The sequence below is a fragment of the Myotis yumanensis genome, unplaced genomic scaffold (assembly GCF_028538775.1).
Source record: "Myotis yumanensis isolate MYYU_CA2020_CCGP unplaced genomic scaffold, mMyoYum1.0.hap1 SCAF_5, whole genome shotgun sequence".
NCBI lineage: Eukaryota > Metazoa > Chordata > Mammalia > Chiroptera > Vespertilionidae > Myotis > Myotis yumanensis.
In genome coordinates this window covers 37,454,054-37,479,201 of record NW_027223756.1, presented here as the reverse complement: position 1 = coordinate 37,479,201, position 25,148 = coordinate 37,454,054, and the positions used below count along the sequence as shown (strand labels likewise).

Sequence of the window (25,148 nt, the reverse complement as noted above, 5' to 3'; positions counted from 1 at the left end):
CCCTGACCGGGAATTGAACGGTGGCCTCCTGGTGCATAGGTCGATGCTCAACCACTGAGCCATGCCAGCTGGGCATGACTTGTTTTAAGTTAGGTTTCCTGAGCTATCATTTACATACAATAAAGTTCACCTTTTATAGGTAAACAGTTCTATGATTGACATATGCATATAGTTTGGTACCACCAACACATCAAAATATAAAACGCTTCCATCAACCCCTCAAAATTTTTCTTTTGTACATTTGTAGTCCACTTTCTCCTCCCACTTTCAGGCTCTATCAAGCACTAAAAATGGAGCTTTTGGTTTTAAAAATTTTAGTTAGGTACCCCTTGATATTTTAGTCAGCTTGAGTCACTATGGTGAGTTGTCTTGCTAAAACACCTCAAAAAGAGATTGTGATTAGAACTTATGCTGAGTTAATTAAACATGTTTTTGGTGTCGTTCAGAACTTACATTAATGGGATGACATATTAAAGAGTATCTTTTTTTAAAATTTTAATATTTCTCCCTCCTTTTCCTTAGCATAGTATATATTCACTGTTGAAAGTTGAGAAAAGTACAAAAAAAGACGTCTATAACCCCATTATGTAAAATAAACTATTTATGTTTCTAACCATCCTTCTAGTATGGCAGTATTCACACACAAACTATTAAAAATTTTTGTATAGTACTTGTTTATTAGGCCTGTTAATTCCTGGGGGTCCTTTGAGCCAAGTTTAGTTTTACTGAATTTTTTAAAAAGTTTATAAATTTTGGGTTTTTCTTAATACCCACCAGTCAATGTAACTGTTGTTTTCCTCTTGTTTTTACAGGAGTTGGTGACTAAGTACTCTCAGCAAATGGTAAAAGGAATGTTACAGTTGCTTTCAAATTGCCCAGCAGAGACTGCACACCTCAGAAAGGAGCTTCTGATTGCTGCAAAGCACATCCTCACGACAGAGCTAAGAAACCGTATGTCTTTTGTCTGGAATTCTGACATGAGTGCCGTCCACATCTTTGGGGGTGGCCGGCACTCTGCTGACATTCCGTTGTTTTTTGTTTTTACATTAAGAGTTTGTTAAGGGAACTTACATAGGAGATGTGTCTTGGACAGCAGAAGGCGACATGGGTATCCTTCTGATACTTCCTTGTTGTGGGAGTCTTTAGCTCACTCCAGTGCTTATATTTTAGGCTCACCTTGTCCTTTCCTTATTGTTGTCTTGAGTTTATTCTGACCCCCTTTCTCTGTCTGTCTGCCTCCCTCTCCTACCTCTGAGCCTGCCACCAGGGTCCTCTCTTTATCTTGTCAACGATCTCATATTGAACGTGATGATACCCTCAGCATCGCTTACTTATGTTCTGAGTCTTCCTTGGTACCTTTTTGCTTTTCAACAGCATATCTTTTGAAATTGCAAATAGCCATTTGCTCTCAGACTTTACAATATGGGAAGGAAACAGTGATTTCTTTCTCCATGCTGTGAAATAATGAATTGGTTCTGTTTCAGTGCACAAGACCGATACTTGCTTTTTGCTAATCTGATAATTATACTTTTTTATCAGTTATTGAATTGTTAAATACTTTTCATATTTGATATATTCAAATCATTAGGTTGAAGTTACATCCTAATTGTTTTGTTATGATAATCATTTCCCCAGTATTTTTTTTAATATTAAATGCTTTATATGCTTGTAAATTACAGCATGGGTAAAACTGAGATTGGGCTTCCTTATATAGTTTTTAAGGGTACAGTTGAGGGTTTGCACTTGAATTAACACAGTAAAGAAAGCTCAGATATTTTTGTGTTATTAAAATACAAATTATAGTGTGTCTCTTGTATGTAGATATTGCTGAAAGGAAGATAGACTTAAACATTATTTTGAAATGTAACACATAGAAAAGTGCACCAAAAATAATGTATGATTTCATCAGAAATTATGGAACAAACATAAGTGCAAGTATCACCCAGGTTGAGAACTTGAGCATTGCCAGTGCTCACAGCCCACTCGCCTTGAGAGCTGACTGCCATTGGGACTTGTCTGGTGGCAGCTTCCTTTGCTTTTTGCCTTTCCTATGTGTTCATCTCTGAATAGCAAAATAGAATAATTTTATTTTCTATTTACTTTTATTTTTAAAATAAAAATTTTTAATTGATTTTTACAGAGAGAGGAAGGGAGAGGAGGGGAGGGAGGAAGAGGAGGGGAGGGAAGGAGGGAAAGAGAGAGAGAGAGAGAAACATCGATGTGAGAGAAGCATTGATTGGTTGCCTCCTGTATACACCCCAGCTAGGATCAAACTTGCCACCTGGGTATGTGCCCTGACCGGGAATTGAACCAGTGACCTTTCGGTGCATAGGATGGTGCTCAACCAGCTGAACCACTCCAGCCAGGGAAAAATAGAAGAATTTGAAAAGAAACATTTTAAATCTACTGAAGTTACTGGGTTGTGCCTTGAGTACTATTCTCACAGTAACTTTCGGTATTCTGCCGTTTAAGTAAAAGGATTTTGGAGGTGCATCTGGGGAGTTTTGTAGCAAGAGGTTTCTACTTCTTGAAGTGCTGATGGATTAAAAACTCCTCATGCTTTCCATCACACACAGCCAGGCTCTCTGAGGTCATATGGCTTGGTTTCAGTTTTAGGGAACCTGTTCCACAAAGATCAGCAGGTTTCCAAAATACTACTCTTCAGGGATTGATCACATTAGCCTTGTTGAATTCAGCCTTTAGGATACTTTATTTTAAAGCCCATAGTAGCTCTTGAAGTTAATAGGTGATAGCATCACATTTCATAAAAGATTTTATTAGAAGAAACATGGAAAGAATCTTGTTAAATATTAACCACACTATTATAAAACTAGAGGCCCGGTGCACAAAATTTGTGCATGGGGGAGAGGTGTGTCCCTTAGCCCAGCCTGCATCCTCTCCAATCTGGGACATCCCTCTCACAATCCAGGACTGCTGGCTCCCAACTGCTCGCCTGCCTGCCTGCCTGATTGCCCCTAACCTCTTCTGCCTGCCAGCCTGATCACCCCCTAACCACTCCCCTGCCAGCCTGATCGTGCCTAACTGCTCCCCTGCTGGCCCCGTCACTCCTAACTTCCCTCCCTTGCCAGCCCTGTCACCCCAGCTGCCCTCCCCTGCAGGCCTGGTCGCCCCCAACTGCCCTCCCCTGCAGGCCTGGTTACCCCCAACTGCCCTTCCCTACAGGCCTGGTTGCCCCCAACTCCCCTCCCTTACAGGCCTGGTTGCCCCCAACTGCCCTCCCCTGCTGGCCCTCTTGTGTCCACATGGGGGTGGCCATCTTGTGTGTTGGAGTGATGGTCAATTTGCATATTACTCTTTTATTAGGATGAAAAAATGTACGCATGTAGTTACATTTCACACATCCACTAACATTTTCGCATAGCTTAATGTTTCGGCATCTCAGGTGATATCAAATGGTAACACATTTGCTCTAATTCTGAAGAGCAGTAGTTTTAGAAAACCGGATGGTTTAACAAAGTTACCCATTTTCCCAGAGATTCTGGTTCTTGGTCATGAGGGGGATCTGGAAACCAATGCTGTGCCACTTAATTTTTTATCCCTTCTCCTTGATCTTATCCCCTAGCCCAGTGGTTCTCAACCTTGGCTGTACATTAGAATCACCTGGGAATCTTTTTAAAATTCTGATTTCTGGGCCTCATCCTCCGGAAATTCTGTTTCTTTGTTACTAATGTTGTGGCCCCACCCCATAACAAATGTGCAGCCAAGGTTGAGAACCACTGCCCTAGCCAGTCCTCCAGCATGAGACATCTGTGCCCTTTGCACTTTTCCCTCTGTGCTGCCTCCCCCTTGGCCACTTCACTGAGGACAGTCCTGGGATGTTCCCTCCTCTGACCTGGGAGAGACTCCCTGTGCTGCCGTACTTGGTTATTAACCGGAGATGTGTACTGTGTCTCTCCAATGTCCATATTTCTTTTATATCTTTGACTCTCAGCTGTTTGCTGGTGAAGAATGTACTTTATTTTTTTTTATTGTTTTTTTTACAGTGATTGGCACATTTTCCCACCCAAGAATGTACTTTTTTTTATTGAAGCTGGCCATAATGGCAGGCTTGCTCCAGAATCTGAATGTCCTTTGGATGTTTGTGGCCCGAGTTCCCCAAGGGGCATATGGACTAGAGGCCTAGAAAATGCAGATTGCTATCCTGTCTGCACATCCTCAGAAATGTGAATTGTCCCTGAGTGACCGGTCTTTCTGGTCTTGAGGCCTGCAGGGGGGAGGGGGAAGGGTTGGTGATGGTTCTTTCTGCAGGACTGGAGGAACAGAGGGGCCCCATCAGTTTCTAGTCAGTTTCATCCAGGGAGTTGGGACCCCTAAGCCCATTTCTTTGAGAACACTGAAATTTCCCAGATCTTTGTAATTTATTATTCTCCATGATGACTAACAATAAAATGTTTAAGAAGGGCGACCCCAGGGGCATTTAGGAGATACTGCCCCCTTCTCAGACAGGTTTCGGTTGATGGTGGCAGCTTTTAAGGATGAAGGAATGTGCCTCCAGTGAAGTATTGGGGGCGAGTTCTCTGCGGGGGCATATGAAGCTGGTGTTCTTAGTCTATTCTGACACTGAATGTCAGCAGATGGCTCATGCGGCTCAGTAAAGCCAATGTGACTAAAATACAGCGTGCGTGCTTTCCTCTTCACCCTTTTTGAAATCTGGATTGCTAATTGACTGCAGGTTGGCTACTATGAAAGTACTGTTATGTAATGTGTAATTGCTTTAGTTGGTGATATATGCAATGGGTGTTTGTGTTCTAGAGTTCATCCCTTGCATGGACAAGCTGTTTGATGAATCCATACTAATTGGTTCAGGATATACTGCTCGAGAGACGCTCAGGTATGAGATTAAACCCACGAAATCGGCTGATGAAATGCGAGGGAGGGGTGATTTCTGGCACTTTATGCTGCAAGCGTTTCAACAAGCACTGGCTGTTGGGCCCTCACTCTCATTGAATTTAGAATTGCAGGAATTTTTGAAATGCCTTCAGTTGCTTTTTGTGCTTTAGCTTAAAGGGAAAAATCAGAGTAGTCATTTAGATTTTAACGTAGGTATAACTTTATCTGGCTAGCATTCCTTTTTTTTTCTTTTTGTTTTATTTTTGCTTCCTATATAATAAATTAATCTTTTCATTATAAAAGAATATTTTATAACCTACCAAGAGGAAAGAAGGGAAGAAAACTTTTTGGTCCTGCTCTAGGAGCTCAAGTAACACAAATAATATCTTGATGTATTTCCTTCTAGTTTTTATTTTAGGCATTTTAGACAAATGTAGTTATGATCATGTTTATTGTTTCTCAAGGAGAAAATTAACATTTAGTCATCTTTAAAATGTAAAATTAATCAACATTAGTAATTTTTTGGCTTTAATAAGCGAGGTGTGATGGATCTTTTGAAAAACATGCAGTACACTATGAATATGATGTAGACCATATAAAAGTTATAAAATAGTAAGTAAGACATTCTTTATAACTTGGGGTTGAACCTCCCTGTTGTTGGACATTAGATCATGTCACTGTTGCTGGAAACTCTCCAGTGGCTTTCTGTTGCCATTAGACAAAGACAAAATCCAAACTCTTGTTTTTTAAATATATTTTTATATTTCAGAATGGAAGAGAGAGTGGGTGAGAGATAGAAACATTGATGATGAGAAGGAATCACTGATTGGCTGCCTCCTGCACACCCCGTACTGGGGATCAAGCCCACACTCAGGCATGTGCCCCAACCAGGAATCAAACTGTGACCTCCTGGTTCACAGGTGCACACTCAACCACTGAGCCATGCTGTCTGGGCAAAACCCAGACTATTGACTGTGGTGTGCAACTCCCATGGGATTTAGCTCTTCCTTCCCCACTCAAACTGCTGTAGCCACACTGGCCTCTTAGCTCCTTGGCTATTCTAGGCCTTTCCCATTCAGAGCTTTGTCTTCCCTGTTTCCTCCATCTGGAAATATCCTTAGCTTTTTGCCCTAAGGCTGCTTATTGACCTTAAGGTCTCAGTGTCAATTTCACCTCAAAGGGACTTTGTCGGGCATCCTATCTTAGAGTGGTTTTCCCACCTGTCTTTCTTACAGTGCTCTTTTCACATCTCCCAAGCACTAATCAATTTATATACTTTACCTGTGTATTTCCTCTCCTGAAAATAAGCTTCCTGAGGACAGAGTTTCTATTTATCTTGGTCACTGTGGTATCCTTGGTGTCTAGCCCAATATCTGGCAGGTGTCCAATTGTTTAGTGAGTGAAAGCACTTTATAACCCTGATGTTTGTGTCTCTATAAAAAGGCCCCGTATCAGGTAGGGCAAAAGTAGGTTTACAGTTGTTCTTATGGAAAGTAATACAATAATTAATAAATCATAATACAAAATAAACTGTTTTTACATACTTGCAACTATAAACCTATTTTTGCCCTGCCCTGTATATAAGGTATTAATTGATACATAATATTTATCTTTGAGCAACAAAATCCATTCAGTGCATAATTGAGCTCATGTTAATTCTGTGCGCTAGTGTTGCTATGACATGCATGAATTTGGAAAGTAAAGATTTAAACACCAAGATTAGAGTGTCAGCTGTGTAGCTGGGGAAACCGGAACGCTATAAAGCAGTGATGGCGAACCTATGACACGTGTGTCAGAGGTGACACGCGAACTCATTTTTTTGGTTGATTTTCCTTTGTTAAATGGCATTTAAATATATAAAATAAATATCAAACATACAAATCTTTGTTTTACTATGGTTGCAAATATCAAAAAATTTCTATATGTGACATGGCACCAGAGTTAAGTTAGGGTTTTTCAAAATGCTGACACGCTGAGCTCAAAAGGTTCGCCATCACTGCTATAAAGTGTGCCCCAAATGTCCTATCCCAGTGGTGGTGTTCCTGGGCAGGTAATGGTAGGGAGGGTGGTTTGGAGATGTCCTGGGGGAACGTTGAGATGCACACTAGCAGACGTCTCTTCCCACAGGCCCCTCGCCTACAGCACTCTGGCTGACCTCGTGCACCACGTTCGTCAGCATCTGCCCCTCAGTGACCTCTCCCTCGCTGTCCAACTCTTTGCCAAGAACATTGATGACGAGTCCCTGCCCAGCAGCATCCAGACCATGTCCTGCAAGCTCCTGCTGAACCTGGTGGACTGCATCCGCTCCAAGAGCGAACAAGAGAGCGGCAACGGGAGAGATGTCTTGATGCGGATGCTGGAGGTACCAGCTCTCCAGATAGGTCCCCATGCTCTTTAATCCCACTTGCTGCTGAGCTTGTACCAGTGCTTTACTGGCAAGTTTATGGAGCTGCCAGTTTGCCTGGCGTGACCCTAGGCATTTGATCACTTTGGTTTAAATCCCTGCTCCCCCATTAACTAGCCAAGTATGTGTGAGTGGGATGCTGAACTTCTCTTCTAACCAGGGATACTCACTGTCTGTCGTATACGGTTGTTATGAGAGACAAATAAAACAGCACATGAGACCTCTGAGTACAGTCTGGCAAGGGTCCTGAGACACCATACAGTACAGTGCTCAGATAGCTGAGAACATCTCTGGCGAGGTGCCCCACTGGGGATGTGGGTGAGGGATAAAGTGTGATGCCTGCTGCCAGCAGGCAATTGTATGGACCATGGAGCAGTTTTTGTCCTGCCTGTCCGGCCAGTTGTCAGCTGTCCTGAGTGGGGTCTTCACCGGTGTAGTGGAGATAGTGATACATTGATAGTTACTGGAGGGGAAAAATAGCACACTCTCTTTTTATACAAAGCAGAATGATTTCAGCAGATGGTTTCAGAGAGTGTTTCTTATCCTGTCTTCTGATAGGGTTGTTGACCATTTTAAAAGAATGATTTTTGTCTTATCTCTCCACTTTCTCATCCTGTTAGGTTTTTGTTCTCAAATTTCACACCATTGCTCGCTACCAGCTCTCTGCCATTTTTAAGAAGTGCAAGCCTCAGTCAGAACTCGGAGCCGTGGAAGCAGCTCTGCCGGGAGTGCCCGCTGCCCCCACAGCTCCGGGCCCTGCCCCATCCCCAGCCCCTGTTCCCACCCCAGCCCCACCCCCACCTCCTCCCCCTCCCCCTGCCACCCCTGTGACCCCAGCCCCTATGCCTTCCTTTGAGAAGCAAGGAGAAAAGGACAAGGAGGACAAGCAGACATTTCAAGTCACAGATTGTCGAAGTTTGGTAAAAACCTTGGTCTGTGGTGTCAAGACAATCACGTGGGGCATAACGTCATGTAAAGCGCCTGGTGGTAACTATGCTCTTGAATTATTCAGACCAACAGTGTTTTGCAGAGTGGGTTTTATTCACACTGACTTACTATGCCATCTCTTCTCCAGAAGCTCAGTTCATTCCTAACAAGCAGTTACAGCCCAAAGAAACTCAGATTTACATAAAACTTGTGAAATATGCGATGCAGGCTTTAGATATTTATCAGGTAAGGCAGTGCCCTTAAGCCGGTCTATTGAAATTATCCCTTAGAATTAGAGATGTTAGTGATGGAACAGATCTTGAGAGTTCTGTTATTTTTGGGTGGTCTACAGTATTTTACGTCCAAGTTGCTTTTGTTCTGTAGCACAGCATTGAATTTATGGTGAAAATTTCTGTTTATAAGTGTCAGTGGGTGTCTTTTGGGGGGAGGTGGTACAAATGGAATGTAATAGAAATAAGATTTAAGTTTACTAAATTTGTTCCTTTTTGGAACTCCTAAGAAAATCATTGTTTTTTTTAAAAAATGATTTTCTAGCCCTGGCTAGATTGGAGGGTTGTCCGTACACTAAAAAAAGTTGTGAGTCCCCAGTTGGGGCATGTACGAGAGGCAACTGATCAGTGTTTCTCTCTCCTTCTCCGTCCTCTCTCTAAAAATCAATAAAAACTTCCCCGTGTGAGGGCTAAAAAATTATTTTCTAAAATTAAACTAAAAATAGAGAATTTGAAAAATTTCAGAGGGGTATTTATTATCTAATTCAAGTGCTCTGTTTTAAGTATGCAGCTGATCTGATGAGGTGATGGAATATATTCAGAGATGTTTGATTTTAATGCCCATGGCTTGTTTTTTTCCTATGTTAGGTCCAGATAGCAGGAAATGGACAAACATACATTCGAGTAGCAAACTGCCAGACTGTTAGAATGAAGGAAGAGAAGGAGGTATTGGAACACTTTGCTGGTGTGTTCACAATGATGAATCCCTTAACATTTAAAGAAATCTTTCAAACCACAGTCCCTTATATGGTGGAAAGAATCTCAAAGAATTATGCTCTTCAGGTATAAAACTCCTTCCTTATATACTTCGAACATACATGAATTCTTGGTACTCTGTTTATTTGCAGGATTTTCTAAATATGATGTGTAAGACTGTGCTTTTAGAGCAAAATTTAGAGAAATATAAAATTTCCCTCTCAAAATCTCAAGATGCTTTGGACCAGTTTTCATTAGTAGAAATTCAATATGTGTTAGGTATAGGCTCTTGGTGTTTGATGGTAAGGACAGAATAACAGATTAAGTACTTGAACTGTTCCACTCAAGGCTCAGTAAATCTGGTTTTTTTTTTGTTTTTTTTTGGTGAGTAATTAATTTCTTGGAGTGTCTGATTTTGTGTTTTTGGAGTATATTTCTCTTAAAGCTGTTTTGGGGAAGGGATTATTTTTTGTAACATTCTTTTCTTGTTTTGATAGATTGTTGCCAATTCCTTCTTGGCAAATCCTACTACCTCTGCTCTGTTTGCTACAATTCTGGTGGAATATCTCCTTGATCGCCTGCCAGAAATGGGCTCCAACGTGGAGCTCTCCAACCTGTACCTCAAGCTGTTTAAATTGGTCTTTGGCTCAGTCTCCCTCTTTGCAGCTGAAAATGAACAAATGCTAAAGGTAAAGCTTATTTAGATTCAAGTAGTGCTTTGTTTTAGGGTTTGTTATTGTTTAAGTCTTGTTTTCACTTTTGAACAAAAACCGGAATGGCTCTTTTTATATTTGTAAAGTGCTTTTAGAGTTAAAATATTTGCAACAAATAAGGGCCAAGTATGGAACACATTTCATGTATTTCTAAGCAGAGCTTAATTTATCTGGTGATTTAAAATGAAAATTTCATAACTCCTATGGTAGGCAGTGGATTATCATTAATATTACTACCACTAGTTTTCTCTTTTAAATTCAGTTTTTTTTTTTCTGGTTTACACAAGTAAAATTAGAAGCATATTATCCTTATTTTAAAAATTAAGTGATGCAAAAGATTATAGAAGGGAAAAAAATGTCTTCACTTACCTCTCAAATCTGATGAGATATATCAGCCATTTTCCACTTTAACTTTGTTTGTTGTGTATTCATATTCTCTGTGGCAATACATAAACATTCCTGAATGGAATGTTTAGATCAAGAATTCTAAGCATCTGTGTTCCTTAATTCAGATCATTTTGGAGGAGTGTATCTCCAACATTTTTATAGATGACTAATCTTGTATAATTTGATTTTATCAGTTGGTTGAATGTAGAAAAGGGGTAAAAATGAACCCATGGTTAAGTCACCCTTTAAAAATGGCAGATGATAGAACAAATACCTTGTAAACATTCACTTCCACTTAGGGCAAAATTTTAATTCCTATAGAAAGTTGAATGTTATCACCAGTTGAGTCTGAAGAGAGATGGGGAAAATTTGAATCTGTAAATAAGATCCTTTTTTTTTCTAGAGTAAAAGTACAGATGATGATAAAAAGCAGTAGTAATCTGTGCTTTTATGTGATGCTTTTCTTAGTCTTTTTCAGTTATATAGTAATCTGTTAACCTTAACATTACTTTTCTGTCAATATGGAAGAAAAATACTTGATTTTAAAAAAAGTACTTAATTGTAATGTATCCAAATAACTTGGTATGGTCAAATAATTCAATTTGTACCGACATTAGACATAACTATACAGAATGACAACAAAAACAAAACCTAATTGGGGGGGGGGGGGAGAGAAAGACTGATAGGAAGATGTTCAAAAAAAATATTGAAATCATAAATTCATATAACTTTTTACCTAGAGAACATATTTATTCTGTAAAATAAATATGCTATTTACAGTAACAAGTTTGGAATTGTATTAGTGATTATACCAACAGTTTACAGTTCACAGTTCACTTTAAATATACCTGCAAGAAAGTATCATGTTAAATTTAACCTGTCACATGTCAAAACTAGGATTTGAAATACAAGATAAAAATGTTAACTAAAGGTACTGTAAGCTAATAAAGTGCTTTTTTATTAAAGTGCTTCTTTTATTAAAAAGAAATACCTATTTTTCGATCAAGTCTCCCAAAACCTTATCATAAATGTCTTTTGAGGTACTTCCAAACTTTACATATTTGGTTGCTAGGGAAGTTTAGTTCCTTTAGATTACTTGTTGCATTTAGATTGTCATAGGAAAAAGGCTTCTTTCATCTTGTTTGATTATTTAGTCTTATACATGAGTGACTATATTCATGAGAACTGCAGAGTTGACAGATAGGAACCTATTAAATGCTTCTTTCACACCCAAACTGGTGGAAACCAACATATATTTTAAGAGAAATTAATTTGAGTCAAATAAAAGTTGGCAAGTTCTTGTTTTGTTTTTCAATAAATTTATAAGAATTACCTTCCGGGTAGGGGAGGGTGGCGGTAAGGGGTAGAGATCAACCAAAGGACTTATATGCAAGCATATAGGCCTAACCAATGGACACAGACAACAGGGGGGTGAGGGCATGAGTGGGGGGCATGTGGGCTAATGTGGGGATAAGGACACATATGTAATAACTTAATCAATAAAAAAATTAAAAAAAAAAAAGAATTACCTTCCGTTCCTGTCTGATTGCAATGAATGTTTAGCACAGTTGTTGGGGATGTGGATCCGCCTCATTTAGAGCTTACTAACTTGCCTTTTCTGTATCCTGCAGCCCCACCTGCACAAGATTGTGAACAGCTCCATGGAGCTCGCACAGACTGCCAAAGAGCCCTATAACTACTTCCTGCTGCTTCGGGCCCTGTTCCGCTCTATTGGGGGCGGTAGCCATGATCTCCTGTATCAGGAATTTTTGCCTCTTCTTCCAAACCTTTTGCAAGGTCAGAGCAATGATTTTGGTTGACTTTTAGCCTTGTGTGCGTGACTTTTAGCCTTGTGTGTGTGGCTGCCCTTAGTTGCTGGGGTTCATCCTCTGTACCCATTGAAGGTCATCGTGAGGAGATATATGTATGTCTCCCCCAGAGAGAGAGGGAGAGGGAGAATGAGAATGAGGCCCTTCAGTCCCTGTGTTCCACTGTCTTTAAAGTCAGTGGGACTTTGAAAGGAGCCCCCTCTCCCCATTCAGTTCTGGTCTCTTTCTCTATACTCAGAGTTGAATGAGAGTTGGAAGGTTTTGGTTTCCTCAGTTAGGACTTGGTTGTATTTTTATAGCATTTGGTAAGCAAGTCTAGAGGGTTGTTTCTAGTGGTTTTGTAAGATCAGGAATCCCTGGATTTGAAAGAGAATCAGAACAAGAAGGGAAAACAAGTTATAAAGCTGATTTATAAGTTTATATTTTTATTTAGTTGCTTTACACAACCAGAATTCAATAATATATATATAAAAGGCTAAGCAACCGTCCGACCAGCTACCAGCTGGTATGAAGCACACTGACCACTAGGGGCAGATGCTCAACGCAGCAACTTTGTAGAGTGCCCTCTCCCACTCTGGGACCCCTTGGGAGCTGGTTTTGGCCTGATCCCCACAGGCCAGGCCCAGGGACCCCACCTGCTGAAGGGACGCCCTGCTCACTCCACAGACGTCCTTCGAGCCTTGGTGCTGCCCAAGGTGTGGCCAGCCGGGAGGGATTGCCGGAGATTGGCTCCAGGGTGTGTCCGGCCCCTCTCGCCCCGTCCTACTCGCTGGCCACCTTCTAATTAATTTCCTTTAAATGTGCATGAATTTGCGCACCAGGTCACTAGCTCTGTATAATTAGAAATGCTTTCAAAATGTAAAGCTAAAGAAGATCTATCTTGAGTCCATCCAATGTTTGTGGGTGTGAACTGATTAGAAACATTATCTTAGGAATTTGTATTTTTGTAAGTGTGAACTCCTGTTCAAGCTCATCTCTCCCTACTCTGTTTTGTTCAAGCATATCTCCTTCTGGGGACTTAGCCTTTCCCTCTTTTTATCCTCCTCCTCCTACCCTATGATGACTTGCCTGTCAACTCTTCACTGAATCCTGAATCTTAGCAAAGGATTAAATCTAAATTTTCTTTGTAAATTCTTTAAAGAGAAGCCATTTACAGCATTGTATACCCAGAAGGCAACTGGGAAATACATATTTGGATATTAAATGTAACATGGTCATAAGTCCACCAGGCAAAGTGCTTAACCATAGTCAGGCTCCTTTGTTCGTATTTAAACCAATCTCCGTAATTCCTTAACCCGAGCCCTCTGCTCTGATCAGTCTGATTTCTTCCTGTACACTCTCTGCTGTCCCCAAGCTCATCTCTCCCTACTCTGTTTTGTTCAAGCATATCTCCTTCTGGGGACTTAGTCTTTCCCTCTTTTTATCCTCCTCCTCCTACCCTATGATGACTTGCCTGTCAACTCTTCACTGAGCTCTCTTCAACCTGCAGTACCTGGATGCACCTTGTGTTGGGTCTGCTGAGTCACATGCTTTTCTCTTTCTAGCTCGCCTCTAAGTGCTCTGAGCTAGTCTTGACCTGATTCGTGTTAGTTAGGAAGGAGCTCAGTAAATACTTGGTTACCCTCATGAAGAGTGGGGAGGTTGATTTTATAAGAAGGAGGCTCCTCTCTATAAGAAACAAAAGTGGATTTTTGGAAAAATATTTATATTTTAGAGCATAAACATCAACTGACCTACTGGAAACTTGAGATATAAGATTGTAAACCTCAAACTTGAGATGAATGTATCATATCAGAAGTCTCTGTCTTTAGATTGGGCTTACTAATAGTGTAACATTTTAAAAAGGTTGATGTGTAATATATTACAAGACATGTTATTATAATTATAACTTAGTATATAATAATTATATGCAGCTTGCTGTTGTCACTATGACTAGCACAGATAAAGGGGATCGTGGATGCAGTTATAGAGTAGCTAATTAATATAGTAGCTTATAAGGCATAAGAAGTCTTCCTATCATCACATTGATGGATATAATGAAAAGTGTACCAGTTATTTTGTACAGTTAACTTTGGCCTGTGTCTGGATGGCAACTTCACCTCTGACTGTCCCATACCCTGTTATTAGGGCTGAACATGTTGCAAAGCGGCCTGCATAAGCAGCACATGAAGGATCTCTTCGTGGAGCTGTGTCTCACGGTGCCTGTACGGCTGAGCTCTCTCTTGCCGTATTTGCCCATGTTAATGGATCCCTTGGTGTCTGCTCTCAATGGCTCTCAGACGTTGGTCAGCCAAGGCCTGAGGACTCTGGAGTTGTGTGTGGACAACCTGCAGCCCGATTTCCTGTATGACCACATTCAGCCAGTACGCGCAGAGCTCATGCAGGTAAGTCTGTTTTCCTAAGTGCCAGCAGAGGGCGCTAGGTGCTTATGTTAGTTCCTACTGAAGATTTTAGGCCATCTGGCTGGCAGTGACGGGCCTCTGTTGAGCTCTCCATGCTCTGTGGTGGACTATCTGCAGGATGAAATGGTAAAGTTTTCAATTTATTTTGTGCATCTTCTGGCTATGACAATATGTAAAGAAATACTGTAAGTATTGAGTGACTATTTGTTTCGCAGTACTGCCCTCTTTTTTGGAAGCTTTTACAGGTATCATGTTCCTTTAGTTGGTGACTTACAAAGGCAGGTATATGGTCACTGTTGCTTCCAGGAGATCCTTTCTTTATTCACAAAAGATCTTGAGCTACACAGTACAGAGGTGCAGATTACTAAGGGAAAACATAGTTGTCTGCAAACATTTTATATATAGATATTTTTAACAGTCTTAAATTTTTTTGATTTGTTTTTAGAGAGAGGAAGGGAGAGAGAGAAAGAGCGAGACATCGATCAGTTTCCTCCTACATGTGCCCTGACCAGGGATCAAACCCGAAATTTGGATATGTACCTTGACCAGGAATGAATCCTCAACCTCTTGGTGTACGGGATGACATTCCAACCAACTGAGCCACACTGGCCAGGCAGCATTTTGTATTTTTTGTTCATTAGAGGTCATATGTCAGATATCAGGTTTTTCCTTAATTTTTTGCTGCTGTTATTGATTTGTAATGTGGTTGGTAATTGTTAGAGGTTTAGGCTACCTGTTACTTACTCATGTGCCCCATTAGCATAGAGTATTTGACCCCACACTGGGATCAGAATTCTGACAGCTTTATATGATGGGGACTCAGTAACCCCTAAAGGACAGAAGTCTTTGGGCAGAAAAGATTGGAGATGGCAACTTGGAAGAACTGCCCCATGGTGGTTGAGCACCATGTGGGAGGAGGAGGCAGGGAGGGGTTCTCCAGCCTCTTGCCATTCTGTGAGGCAGACAGCCCCAGGGAGAGACAGGTCCCTGGCTGCTTTTGGAGGCGCAGTAACCTATTCACTGGGCAAGTGGGATAAGCTGTCTCACTTTAGCTCCATCAACCAGTTAAGTCTATGTGAGTATTTGGAGATCAGAAGCACAGAAACACTAATTCCCACTACCTGCCCCTCCCAGGGTGTAAAGCAGAGGTCACTTCTGAAGGTAAGTGAGGATTAGGTAGGCCAGGTAGAGGGGGTAGAGGTGAGAGGACTTAGACAACACCTCTCAGCAGTTATTAAGGAGAAGCCTCTTTGGACCTACAGGTACATAAGAGAAATTGGAATTTTGCTTTAGAGGAAAGTACCAAGATTTTCTATTGATTATTGCTAGACACTAATATATTTTTTTAAAAATATATTTTATTGATTTTTTACAGAGAGGAAGGGAGAGAGATAGAGAGCCAGAAACATTGATGAGAGAGAAACATCGATCAGCTGCCTCCTGCACAACTCCCACTGGGGATGTGCCCGCAACCCAAGTACATGCCCTTGACCGGAATCGAACCCGGGACCCTTCAGTCCGCAGGCCGACACTCTATCCACTGAGCCAAACCGGTTTTGGCTAGACACTAATATTGGGCATTGTTTCAGAAGGTGATTTAAGAAATAGATTTTAATAATGAGCTATGGTAATTTTCAAGATATGATAATTTATCTGGGAAAATGGAAAATTTCTGGGAACAGTTGAGTATGTGTGTACAAGGTACACATTATTTATTCTTCCTAATAATGCAGGTCCCAACATGATCCACATTTTCCCCCTTTGCCATCCTTCCTAATGTATAAGATAATTTAAATATATGAGATGATTTATATATCATGTTTTGAAGTTATAAAACCTAATAGAAGTAAAAATCTGAGAACTTACCATCTAACCCCAGGATGAGAACTTACCAGTAAACCACATTTCTCTCTGTGTTCCTCCCAATCTCATTTTGTAAAGATGCCTAAGCTATATATTGCTTAGTTTTCTTGCTTTTCAGCTCTGCAGTATTTACTATGCTACCATTTGTGCTTCAGGAGCATGGAAGAATGTTTTTATTTATATATGCATTTTTGTAAAGACATAAACTTTTTCTGGGAGAATACACAAGATCAATAACATTGGCTTCTCCCAAGAAAGGGAATTTAATTTGTTAGTTTGGGGGAAAGAGAAGGAAGAAATTTTGCTGTATAGTCTTTTATAACTTTTGGGTTTTAATTTGTGAGCCATGTGAATGCATTACCTTGAAAGGATTTTAATGAAAGCGTGTTGATTTCTAGGCTTTATGGCGTACTTTACGCAATCCTGCTGATAGCATTTCTCATGTAGCCTATCGTGTACTTGGTAAATTTGGTGGCAGTAACAGGAAGATGTTAAAGGAATCCCAGAAGCTGCACTATGTTTTGACTGAAGTTCAAGGCCCCAGTATTACAGTGGAGTTCTCCGATTGTAAAGCCTCTCTTCAGCTTCCAATGGAGAAGGTAAATTTGGAAGTCTCTAGGAGCTTCTTAATCCTATATAATAAAAGTCTAATATGGTAAGTGTCTGGTCGTCCAGTCGTCCAATCAATCAAAACATAATATGCTAATGATATGCTAAGGCCGCTCAACTGCTTGCTATGACATTTACTGACCACCAGGGGGCAGACAGTCGACCAGTCACTATGACGTGCACTGACTACCAGGGGCAGACGCTCTGACTGGTAGGTTAGCTTGCTGCTGGGGTCTGAGCGAGAAGGGTGGGACACGCCCTGGAGCCCTCCTGCGGTCCCTCCTTGGCTGGCCAACCTCCCATGTCCCTCCTTGGCCCCGATCATGCACTGATGATGTCCCTTGGCCTGGCCTGCGCCCTCTTGCAATCTGGGCTGAGGGATGCACCCCCCCCCCCCCCCCCAGTGCACGAATTTTGTGCACCGGGCCTCTAGTGATACTATGAGTTTCTTTTTAAGAATTCCTATTTGAAAATATGTGAATAAAACATGTACTCTTTTTTGTGAGGGAATTTATAACTCAAAGAAGAATGAGATTTATTTGGAGACCAGATAGGTGGGTGAGGGAGCTTTCATACCACCAGGAGGCCAGTGGAGGGGTGATACCCCTGAGGCTTTGGACCCTTGAGCAGGTCCATCTTTCCTGAGGGACCAGAAGGTGATGCCCTGCCCACCTGGCCCTGGAACTTCGTGGTTTTTTTTTTTTTTTGGTGTTTTTATCGATTTCAGAGAAAGGAACGAAGAGAGAGAGAGGGATAGAAACATCAATGATGAGAGAGAATCATTGATCAGCGGCCTCCTACACGCCCCCTACTGGTTATGTGCCCTGACTGGGAATTGAATCTGCCACCTTTTGGTGTATGGGATGATGCTCCCACCAACTGAGCCACACCAGCTAGGGTGGAAGAACCCAGGTTTTGAAGATAGGCTTCCACAGTCCTCCTGCACCTTTATGGAAACTTTATGGTGCTTGTGGAGCTCCTATCCCAGCAGGTAGCATCCTCAGGGCCGTGGCATGCCCAGTGAGCTGAAGGAGTTGACTAGGCAAAGGGAATGACCAGCGAGACCAACCCCAGTGCCAGTAAATTTCCGTTAAAACAGTCATTTATTTTTTTCAGTGGGTAATTGGCTCATAGCTTACATTGATTCTTAAAAATAAAATTTATAAAATTATCCTCACATGATTTATTATCTGTTAATGACCAGATTAGAGGCAGTAGGAGAAACGACAGTTCTGCCATGCCCCAGAAGACTCAGACACACGGCTGGGCTGATGTGGTGAGAAGCTGTATCACACTGAGCAGCCCTGTGTGCTTTGTCACCTGGCTGGGTCTGGAGTGCAGGGCTCTGTCCCTGTCGGCTCTTTTTTTGGCTCCTCACACACAGCCTGGATAAATGTTTAATTTTTGATACAGATTAGTTCTTTGATACATATGTATATAATTATCATTAAGTTAATATCTTAGCTGTTAAAGGCTTCAAATTATTTTTCTATGTGATTGTTCCTCCCCTGCCTTTCTGGTCAATTTCATTGAAATGAAAAGGATAAAAATATGAGTGTAGCTATATAGGTGTTCTGAAAAAAAAAAAAGATGTAAACCTTTTTCTCTTTTAAAGAGGAATTTAGTGAAAGCTTAGGAAAGTTGTCTAGTTTTGAACTTAGACACAGGAAAGTCTGTGGTCTGCAGAAAGTTCATTATTCTCTTGAGGACCTTGATAATTGTGTAGATGACCCAGTGTCTAGTTTAATCCAGCAAATCTACCACAAGGACTCTTATAGGCTCATTTAATTTCTGGAATCTCCCATTGGCTGTTTAAGCACAAAATTAGTAAACTCCATTTTACATTTTAATTTGAACTGTGCAGTTCCTTATTCATGATACTTTCATCGCCTTCTCTGGGGGTCTTACACAGGGAGTACTTGCTACCCTGTGTAGTCCCACTCTGCTCACTTCAAGAGAAAACAATACGCATTAAGATTCTTTTGGGTGTTGCGAATGCTTTCAGTGAAAGACTTTCAAGGACATGTAATTTGGTACCAACTATAACTTTTGTTTTTATTTGTTGTCATAGGCCATTGAAACCGCTCTGGACTGCCTGAAAAGTGCCAACACTGAGCCCTACTACCGGAGACAGGCATGGGAAGTGATCAAGTGCTTCCTGGTGGCAATGATGAGTCTAGAGGACAATAAACATGCTCTCTACCAGCTGCTTGCACACCCTAAGTATGTTGGTAATTTAATTCTCTGCAATTAAATATACCTTGCTTCAGGAATGAGGGATGGAGAGGACCTTTAAGATATCTTAATGTTATGAGCATGTTCCTTCTAGTTAGGAAAACGACATGTTATTTGCCTAATAATGCTTCCGTTGGCTTTTAGAGAAAATGGGAGAAATTGGGTGCTTGAGTATTAGAATTTATCAGTTGTGATCTGCCTTTATGATTGACTCCTCATTAGGTTGGAAGTTTCAAGAACCAAGGGTCATACTCTTTCCTCTTTCTTCTGCCCACCATTATATTCACAGCGCCTGTCACGTGTTGCACACTCAGTGGATCTTTTACTTTTCCAGTCCATAGTGATATTTTCTTTCTCCGGATATTTGTCATGTGATATTTGTATTTTGCTCCTATAATTTAGGTTGTGGTCAGTGGTTGGCATGGGGGTGGGAGAGGGATTGACTTTTTGGGGTGACATGTCTTAAAATTGGATAGTGGTAATGGTTGTACAACTATAGAAATGTAAAACTCATTGAACCATATAATTAAAATAAATGAATTCTATGGTATATAACTTATTTCTCAAAGCTGTTAAGAATCATAATAGAAAAGAACAAATGTCAAATTGAGCTAAATACTTGTGCAAAAAAATTGAGCAAAAAAAAACAAAACAACTCTGGGAGTTTTATGGAACATATTAAATAAAAATCTAAAAATAAAAAATATATATATAAAAAAACAAGTGTAACAAAAGTAAATTTGACATGTGCAAATTTTTAAAAAAATCATTTAGGTATTTCAAACTTTTACTTTAAAAAAATATACATGTATTTAAATAACTCAGTAATGAGAATTTTATTTTTTTTAAAATTGATTTCAGAGAGGAAGGGAGAGGGAGAGAGAGAGAAACATCAATGATGAGAGAATCATGGATCAGCTGTCTCCTGCACACCCCCTACTGGCGATGGAGCCTGTAACCCAGGCATGTGCCCTTGACCGGAATCAAACCTGGGACCCTTCAATCCACAGGCCGACGCTCTATCCATGAGCCAAACCGGCAAGGGCTAAAAATATTTTTATTGACACGGGAAATTATTCAAGCACTCTGAAAGTGTTTTTACTCTTAATGTGGTATACAGGATAATATTAGAATAAGTTTAATCAATTTATCAGTTACTGTTTTTATCAATGTTGTTATATCATGTCTTTGTTTTTATAACATGTTTTTAGTTTTATATCATGTCTGTTTTTATATCATATTGTTTATCAATCAATTTATATATTGTTGTCATATACATTTTACTAATATTCTTTCATCTCTGACACTTCTATTATAGAGAAAGGGTGAATAGCGATATTAAAATATTTCTTCTAATTAATTTCCTTTCAATGTGCATGAATCCGTGCACTAGGCCACTAGTTTAATTATAAAAGATAAATTATAAAATATAAATTCAAACCTAAAATGAAATATTATAAACAATTGAATCTGCTGCCCTTTTGTTATTTCCCTCTGATCCATTGCCTGTGCTGCTATCAGGTAGAACATATTTGATGAATCAGTGGTTATAAGTGTTCATACTGAAATTAAAGCAGATAAATTAATTTACTCGGTCCTATCTGAATGAGGAAGGAGGGTGGGTTGAAATAAAAAAAAAAAAAAGTCATGGTGAAGCCATCAGCTCAGGACTTTGGTGTTATGATGGTGGATTAAATTTTGTCTTCCAGCTTTACAGAAAAGACCATACCTAATGTCATCATATCACATCGCTACAAAGCACAAGATACTCCAGCTCGGAAGACATTTGAGCAGGCTTTGACCGGGGCATTCATGTCTGCAGTCATTAAAGATCTCCGGCCCAGCGCCCTGCCCTTTGTAGCCAGCCTGATCCGCCACTACACAATGGTGGCAGTTGCCCAGCAGTGTGGTGAGTGGGGCCAAGCAACTGGTTATTTGACTTCAAAAACTTGGTCAGGACATGGTGGTGTTTCAGAGAAGCTGAGGTTGGCTGATTGATTTTTGGCCTTTGTTTTCTAATTTTCCACTTGAAAAAGATCATTGGTATTTCAGCAATGGGTGCTGTATTGTAAAAATTGTTTCCAAGTGTTGGCTATAAAATGCACTCAGTATTTCGGCCCTTTGTGTTTTTATGAAAAAGGGGGCTGAATAGTCTTGGCTGTGTAAGCAGAGACAGTTTGCAGTTACACTTATTGCTGACCTTCCTCCATGTGTTTTCCATCGTCACCTCTCTGCTCTTCAGTCAGCTCCTCGAAGGCTCCCTTGCAGTGCTCATCTCTGCTCCTGGGATGCTCACCCATCTCTTCTCTTTGCCTGGAATAGCTACTTGCTTCTGCTGCAGGGGTTCTCAGGTTCTGGGTGTGAAGGACAGAGTTTGTCTTCTTGGCTTTATTTTTAAGCCACTACAGACTGGTGGTTTGGTAGAAGACAGTAGGACTGTCAGGGCTGCCCAGGGCTATGTAAGTTTCTGAACACTTACTCCCAACTTGTGTAACTCCTCCCAGGCTAGTGCTGGCCAGTGGACGCCCTTGAGGAGCACTGCACTCGGGCATGTCCTCAGAGCCCTCACCCTGGAGAACGATGATGGGCTTTCTTGAGGCTGTAGAACATGTGGGACTTTCCCCTCATAACTCTTGGCCTGGACAGTTGGTACTGTACAATTTAGCACTTAGATTGTTTCTCAGTGTTTTTTCTGTGTTAACGTTAACTTTCCAGCAGACCTGTAAGTTTTTTGATAATTCCCAACTTGTGGGTCCTAGGCACCTGTGAGGCATTAACCCTTTGCACTCCGCTGTCCCCTCTCAGGGGACATCGGAATTCTAGCATATCACTCGGATGTCCCCTCTCAGGAGACATTGCAGTTTATTAGTGATTACGGGGAATTGAGTTATTTCAACGCAACTTTTTGAGACATGCATGTTTCCCTGAAGTTTTATCTTGAAATGGCACAAGAAATTAAAATATCGTAAAATTACTAAGATACATACAGGAAATGTCAGCGGGTTTTGTGTCGGATTAAACAATAAACTACATATTCCCGATGTGGGACAAAGAAAATGGGACTGCATTGAGTGTTCTAACAGGAAAACACCTGGTGGCAGGCGTCAAACCACTTATTACTGTCAAACATGCACTAATCAGCTTGCAATGCATATTGGGGAGTGTTACAAAACTTATCATACTGTACAAAATTATAAACAATAAAATATTGTTTTTTTTGCAAATATACATTCCTCGATGTCACCCAATTCATATAAGTCCAATATCATTATAATACGTTACTTGGTTCCAAAATTATACTAAATAATACGAGGGTCTGTAAATGCACGTTTCCGCCGCAAAGTAGCGTCGAGTAGCTGGTAGCCAATGTCCAGAATGGTTTGGAGTGCAAAGGGTTAATAGTTGCTGGCAGATTGTTCGTTGTGTGTATGTTGGGTGTCATACCTGGGTGCTGTTGCTTTTTTTTTTTTGTGAACTGTTGCTTTTGATTGTTATATGTATGTCAGGAATGTACAGAGGGTAACCCATAGTCATTCCCATGCTCTGCCCTTTGGCCTGTTGAATGACTTTTTAAAAAGAAGGTACCTGATTGTGGTTCTCTCTCTCTTTTTTTCTTTTTTTTAAAAGTTGGCCATGAGAATATTTTAGGAGAAATAAACTATTTTTTTAAAATACATTTTTATTGCTTTCAGAGAGGAAAGGAGAGGGAAAGAGAGAGATAGAAAAATCAATGATGAGAGAGAATCATTGATCAGCTTCCTCCTGCACACCCCTACTGGGGATTGAGCCTGCAACCCAGGCATGTGCCCTTGACTGGAATTGAACCCGGGACCCTTCAGTCCACAGGCCAACGCTCTATCCACTGAGCCAAACCAGCAAGTGGTTCTTATTTTAAATTAATACATTTTTGACTTATGATTGAGGAAATCTGAAAGTAATACAGTGTTTAATGGAAAACATTCAGAAAAATTACCTTAGTGTAAATCAGACTCCTTAGTTTAAAAATATTGAGTTTAATAGAAGTTGGTCTAAAGTATTAAGTTCCTAACCTCAAAGAAAAGAAAATGAGGTACTTTTGCAGTTTGAGGGACAAGAATGTTGGTATGCGGATACTCTTCTCTCTCATGCGCCCTGTGCTCTCCTCCAGGTCCTTTCTTGCTGCCTTGCTACCAGGTGGGCAGCCAGCCCAGCACAGCCATGTTTCACAGTGAAGAAAACGGGTCGAAAGGAATGGATCCATTGGTTCTCATTGATGCCATAGCTATATGTATGGCATATGAAGAAAAGGAACTTTGCAAGATTGGAGAGGTGGCTCTTGCTGTGATATTTGATGTTGCAAGTATCATCCTGGGCTCAAAGGAAAGGGTAAGGCCAGATCTCCTATTTGTGGGGTTTGTACCTGAGGGTGTCATTCTAGAAACTGGTAGTTTAAGAATTGCAGTAACACATTAAGGTTTGTGTTTGTTTTTCTCTCCAGGCATGCCAGCTGCCTCTGTTTTCTTACATTGTGGAGCGCTTGTGTGCGTGTTGTTATGAGCAGGCCTGGTATGCAAAGTTGGGGGGTGTGGTGTCCATTAAGTTTCTCATGGAGCGGCTGCCTCTCACTTGGGTTTTGCAGAACCAGCAGACATTCCTCAAAGCGCTTCTCTTTGTCATGATGGACTTAACTGGAGAGGTAGGTGATGGTGGCTCCAAACCTATAACCAAGCTGTCTCAAGAAGCTGATTTGCTGGAGAATAGGTAGCAAGAGTCAGTTCTGCAAATTTGCTCTCCTAAAAGCTTAGGTTTTATAACAACACCTTCAATAAAAGGACAGATCAGAACCCCTCTAGGTTTTCTCTGGTTATCAGATACCTATCTGTCTTCATAAGGAGCAGTCAGAAACCAGAGAACTTACCACAGAACATCTGTGACCTGTGAAGGAAGCACCACTCCTCAGTCTTGTCTTGGGGCTCAGTAGTGCACATGGTCCAGCATTTCCACAGACGCTGCATTCTTTATGAACGTATATGCAGGCAGAATATCTGGGCATCGCCAGCTTATCTGTTTGGTAAATACAAAGATCCTGTCTACACCACGTTTTCCTTTCTGAGTGACACAGGAATTACCTATAAGTACCTAATGGAAGTTATGAAGTAGTCTTTTTTTTTTTCAAAATATATATATATATATTTTATTGATTTTCTACAGAGAGGAAGGTAGAGGGATAGAGAGTTAGAAACATCGATGAGAGAGAAACATCGATCAGCCGCCTCATGCACACCCCAAACTGGAGATGTGCCCGCAACCAAGGCACATGCCCTTGACCGGAATCGAACCTGGGACCCTTCAGTCCGCAGGCCGATGCTCTATCCACTGAGCCAAACCAGTTAGGCCTGAAGTAGTCTTATTAAAGTAGTTGGCACGAGGGGCGTGACCCCCTTTAGAGACAATGTTTATGGCAGGCAGGTTACGCAGGAGACATGGGTGTCCTGGGCAGCATTGTTCCCTTTTTGATCGAAGGAGTCCTTGGCCTGCAGGTTTCCAATGGGGCCGTTGCCATGGCCAAAACCACCCTGGAGCAGCTTCTGATGAGGTGTGCGACACCTTTAAAAGATGTAAAAGATGAGGAGAAAGCGGAAGAGATTGCGGCAGCTCAGGAAAAGTCTTTTCACCACGTGACACACGACTTGGTTCGAGAAGTCACCTCTCCAAATTCCACTGTGAGGAAACAGGCTATGCATTCACTGCAAGTTTTGGCCCAGGTCACTGGAAAAAGTGTGACAGTGATAATGGAACCCCATAAAGAGGTGAGATTTCTGTCACCAGAACGAGGGTAACATGATCAAAACTTTTGAGACTTTTTTCTCCCTTTAAATCTGAGAGTTAGAGGATACATAATTTATAATTTTGTGTCCACTTTACAAAATACTATTACATATGCTGTTTTTAACCTCAGATAT

At 40.9% G+C, this 25,148-nt stretch overlaps 1 protein-coding gene across 8 annotated transcripts in view; it reads left to right on the top strand.

Annotated features, from left to right (window-relative positions):
* TRRAP (transformation/transcription domain associated protein) overlaps positions 1 to 25,148 on the top strand; it is a 118,679-nt gene that overhangs the window by 18,712 nt on the left and 74,819 nt on the right. For all 8 annotated transcript variants that reach the window (XM_070415073.1, XM_070415070.1, XM_070415069.1 and 5 more), the window contains 15 exons: positions 813 to 951; positions 4,774 to 4,852; positions 6,979 to 7,213; positions 7,876 to 8,242; positions 8,331 to 8,428; positions 9,061 to 9,255; positions 9,666 to 9,857; positions 11,900 to 12,065; positions 14,225 to 14,481; positions 16,761 to 16,961; positions 19,043 to 19,194; positions 20,916 to 21,115; positions 23,354 to 23,571; positions 23,684 to 23,881; positions 24,726 to 24,995. In XM_070415073.1, coding sequence (XP_070271174.1) covers positions 813 to 951; positions 4,774 to 4,852; positions 6,979 to 7,213; positions 7,876 to 8,242; positions 8,331 to 8,428; positions 9,061 to 9,255; positions 9,666 to 9,857; positions 11,900 to 12,065; positions 14,225 to 14,481; positions 16,761 to 16,961; positions 19,043 to 19,194; positions 20,916 to 21,115; positions 23,354 to 23,571; positions 23,684 to 23,881; positions 24,726 to 24,995 — 2,967 coding nt within the window. The remainder of the gene's footprint in view (positions 1 to 812; positions 952 to 4,773; positions 4,853 to 6,978; positions 7,214 to 7,875; positions 8,243 to 8,330; positions 8,429 to 9,060; positions 9,256 to 9,665; positions 9,858 to 11,899; positions 12,066 to 14,224; positions 14,482 to 16,760; positions 16,962 to 19,042; positions 19,195 to 20,915; positions 21,116 to 23,353; positions 23,572 to 23,683; positions 23,882 to 24,725; positions 24,996 to 25,148) is intronic.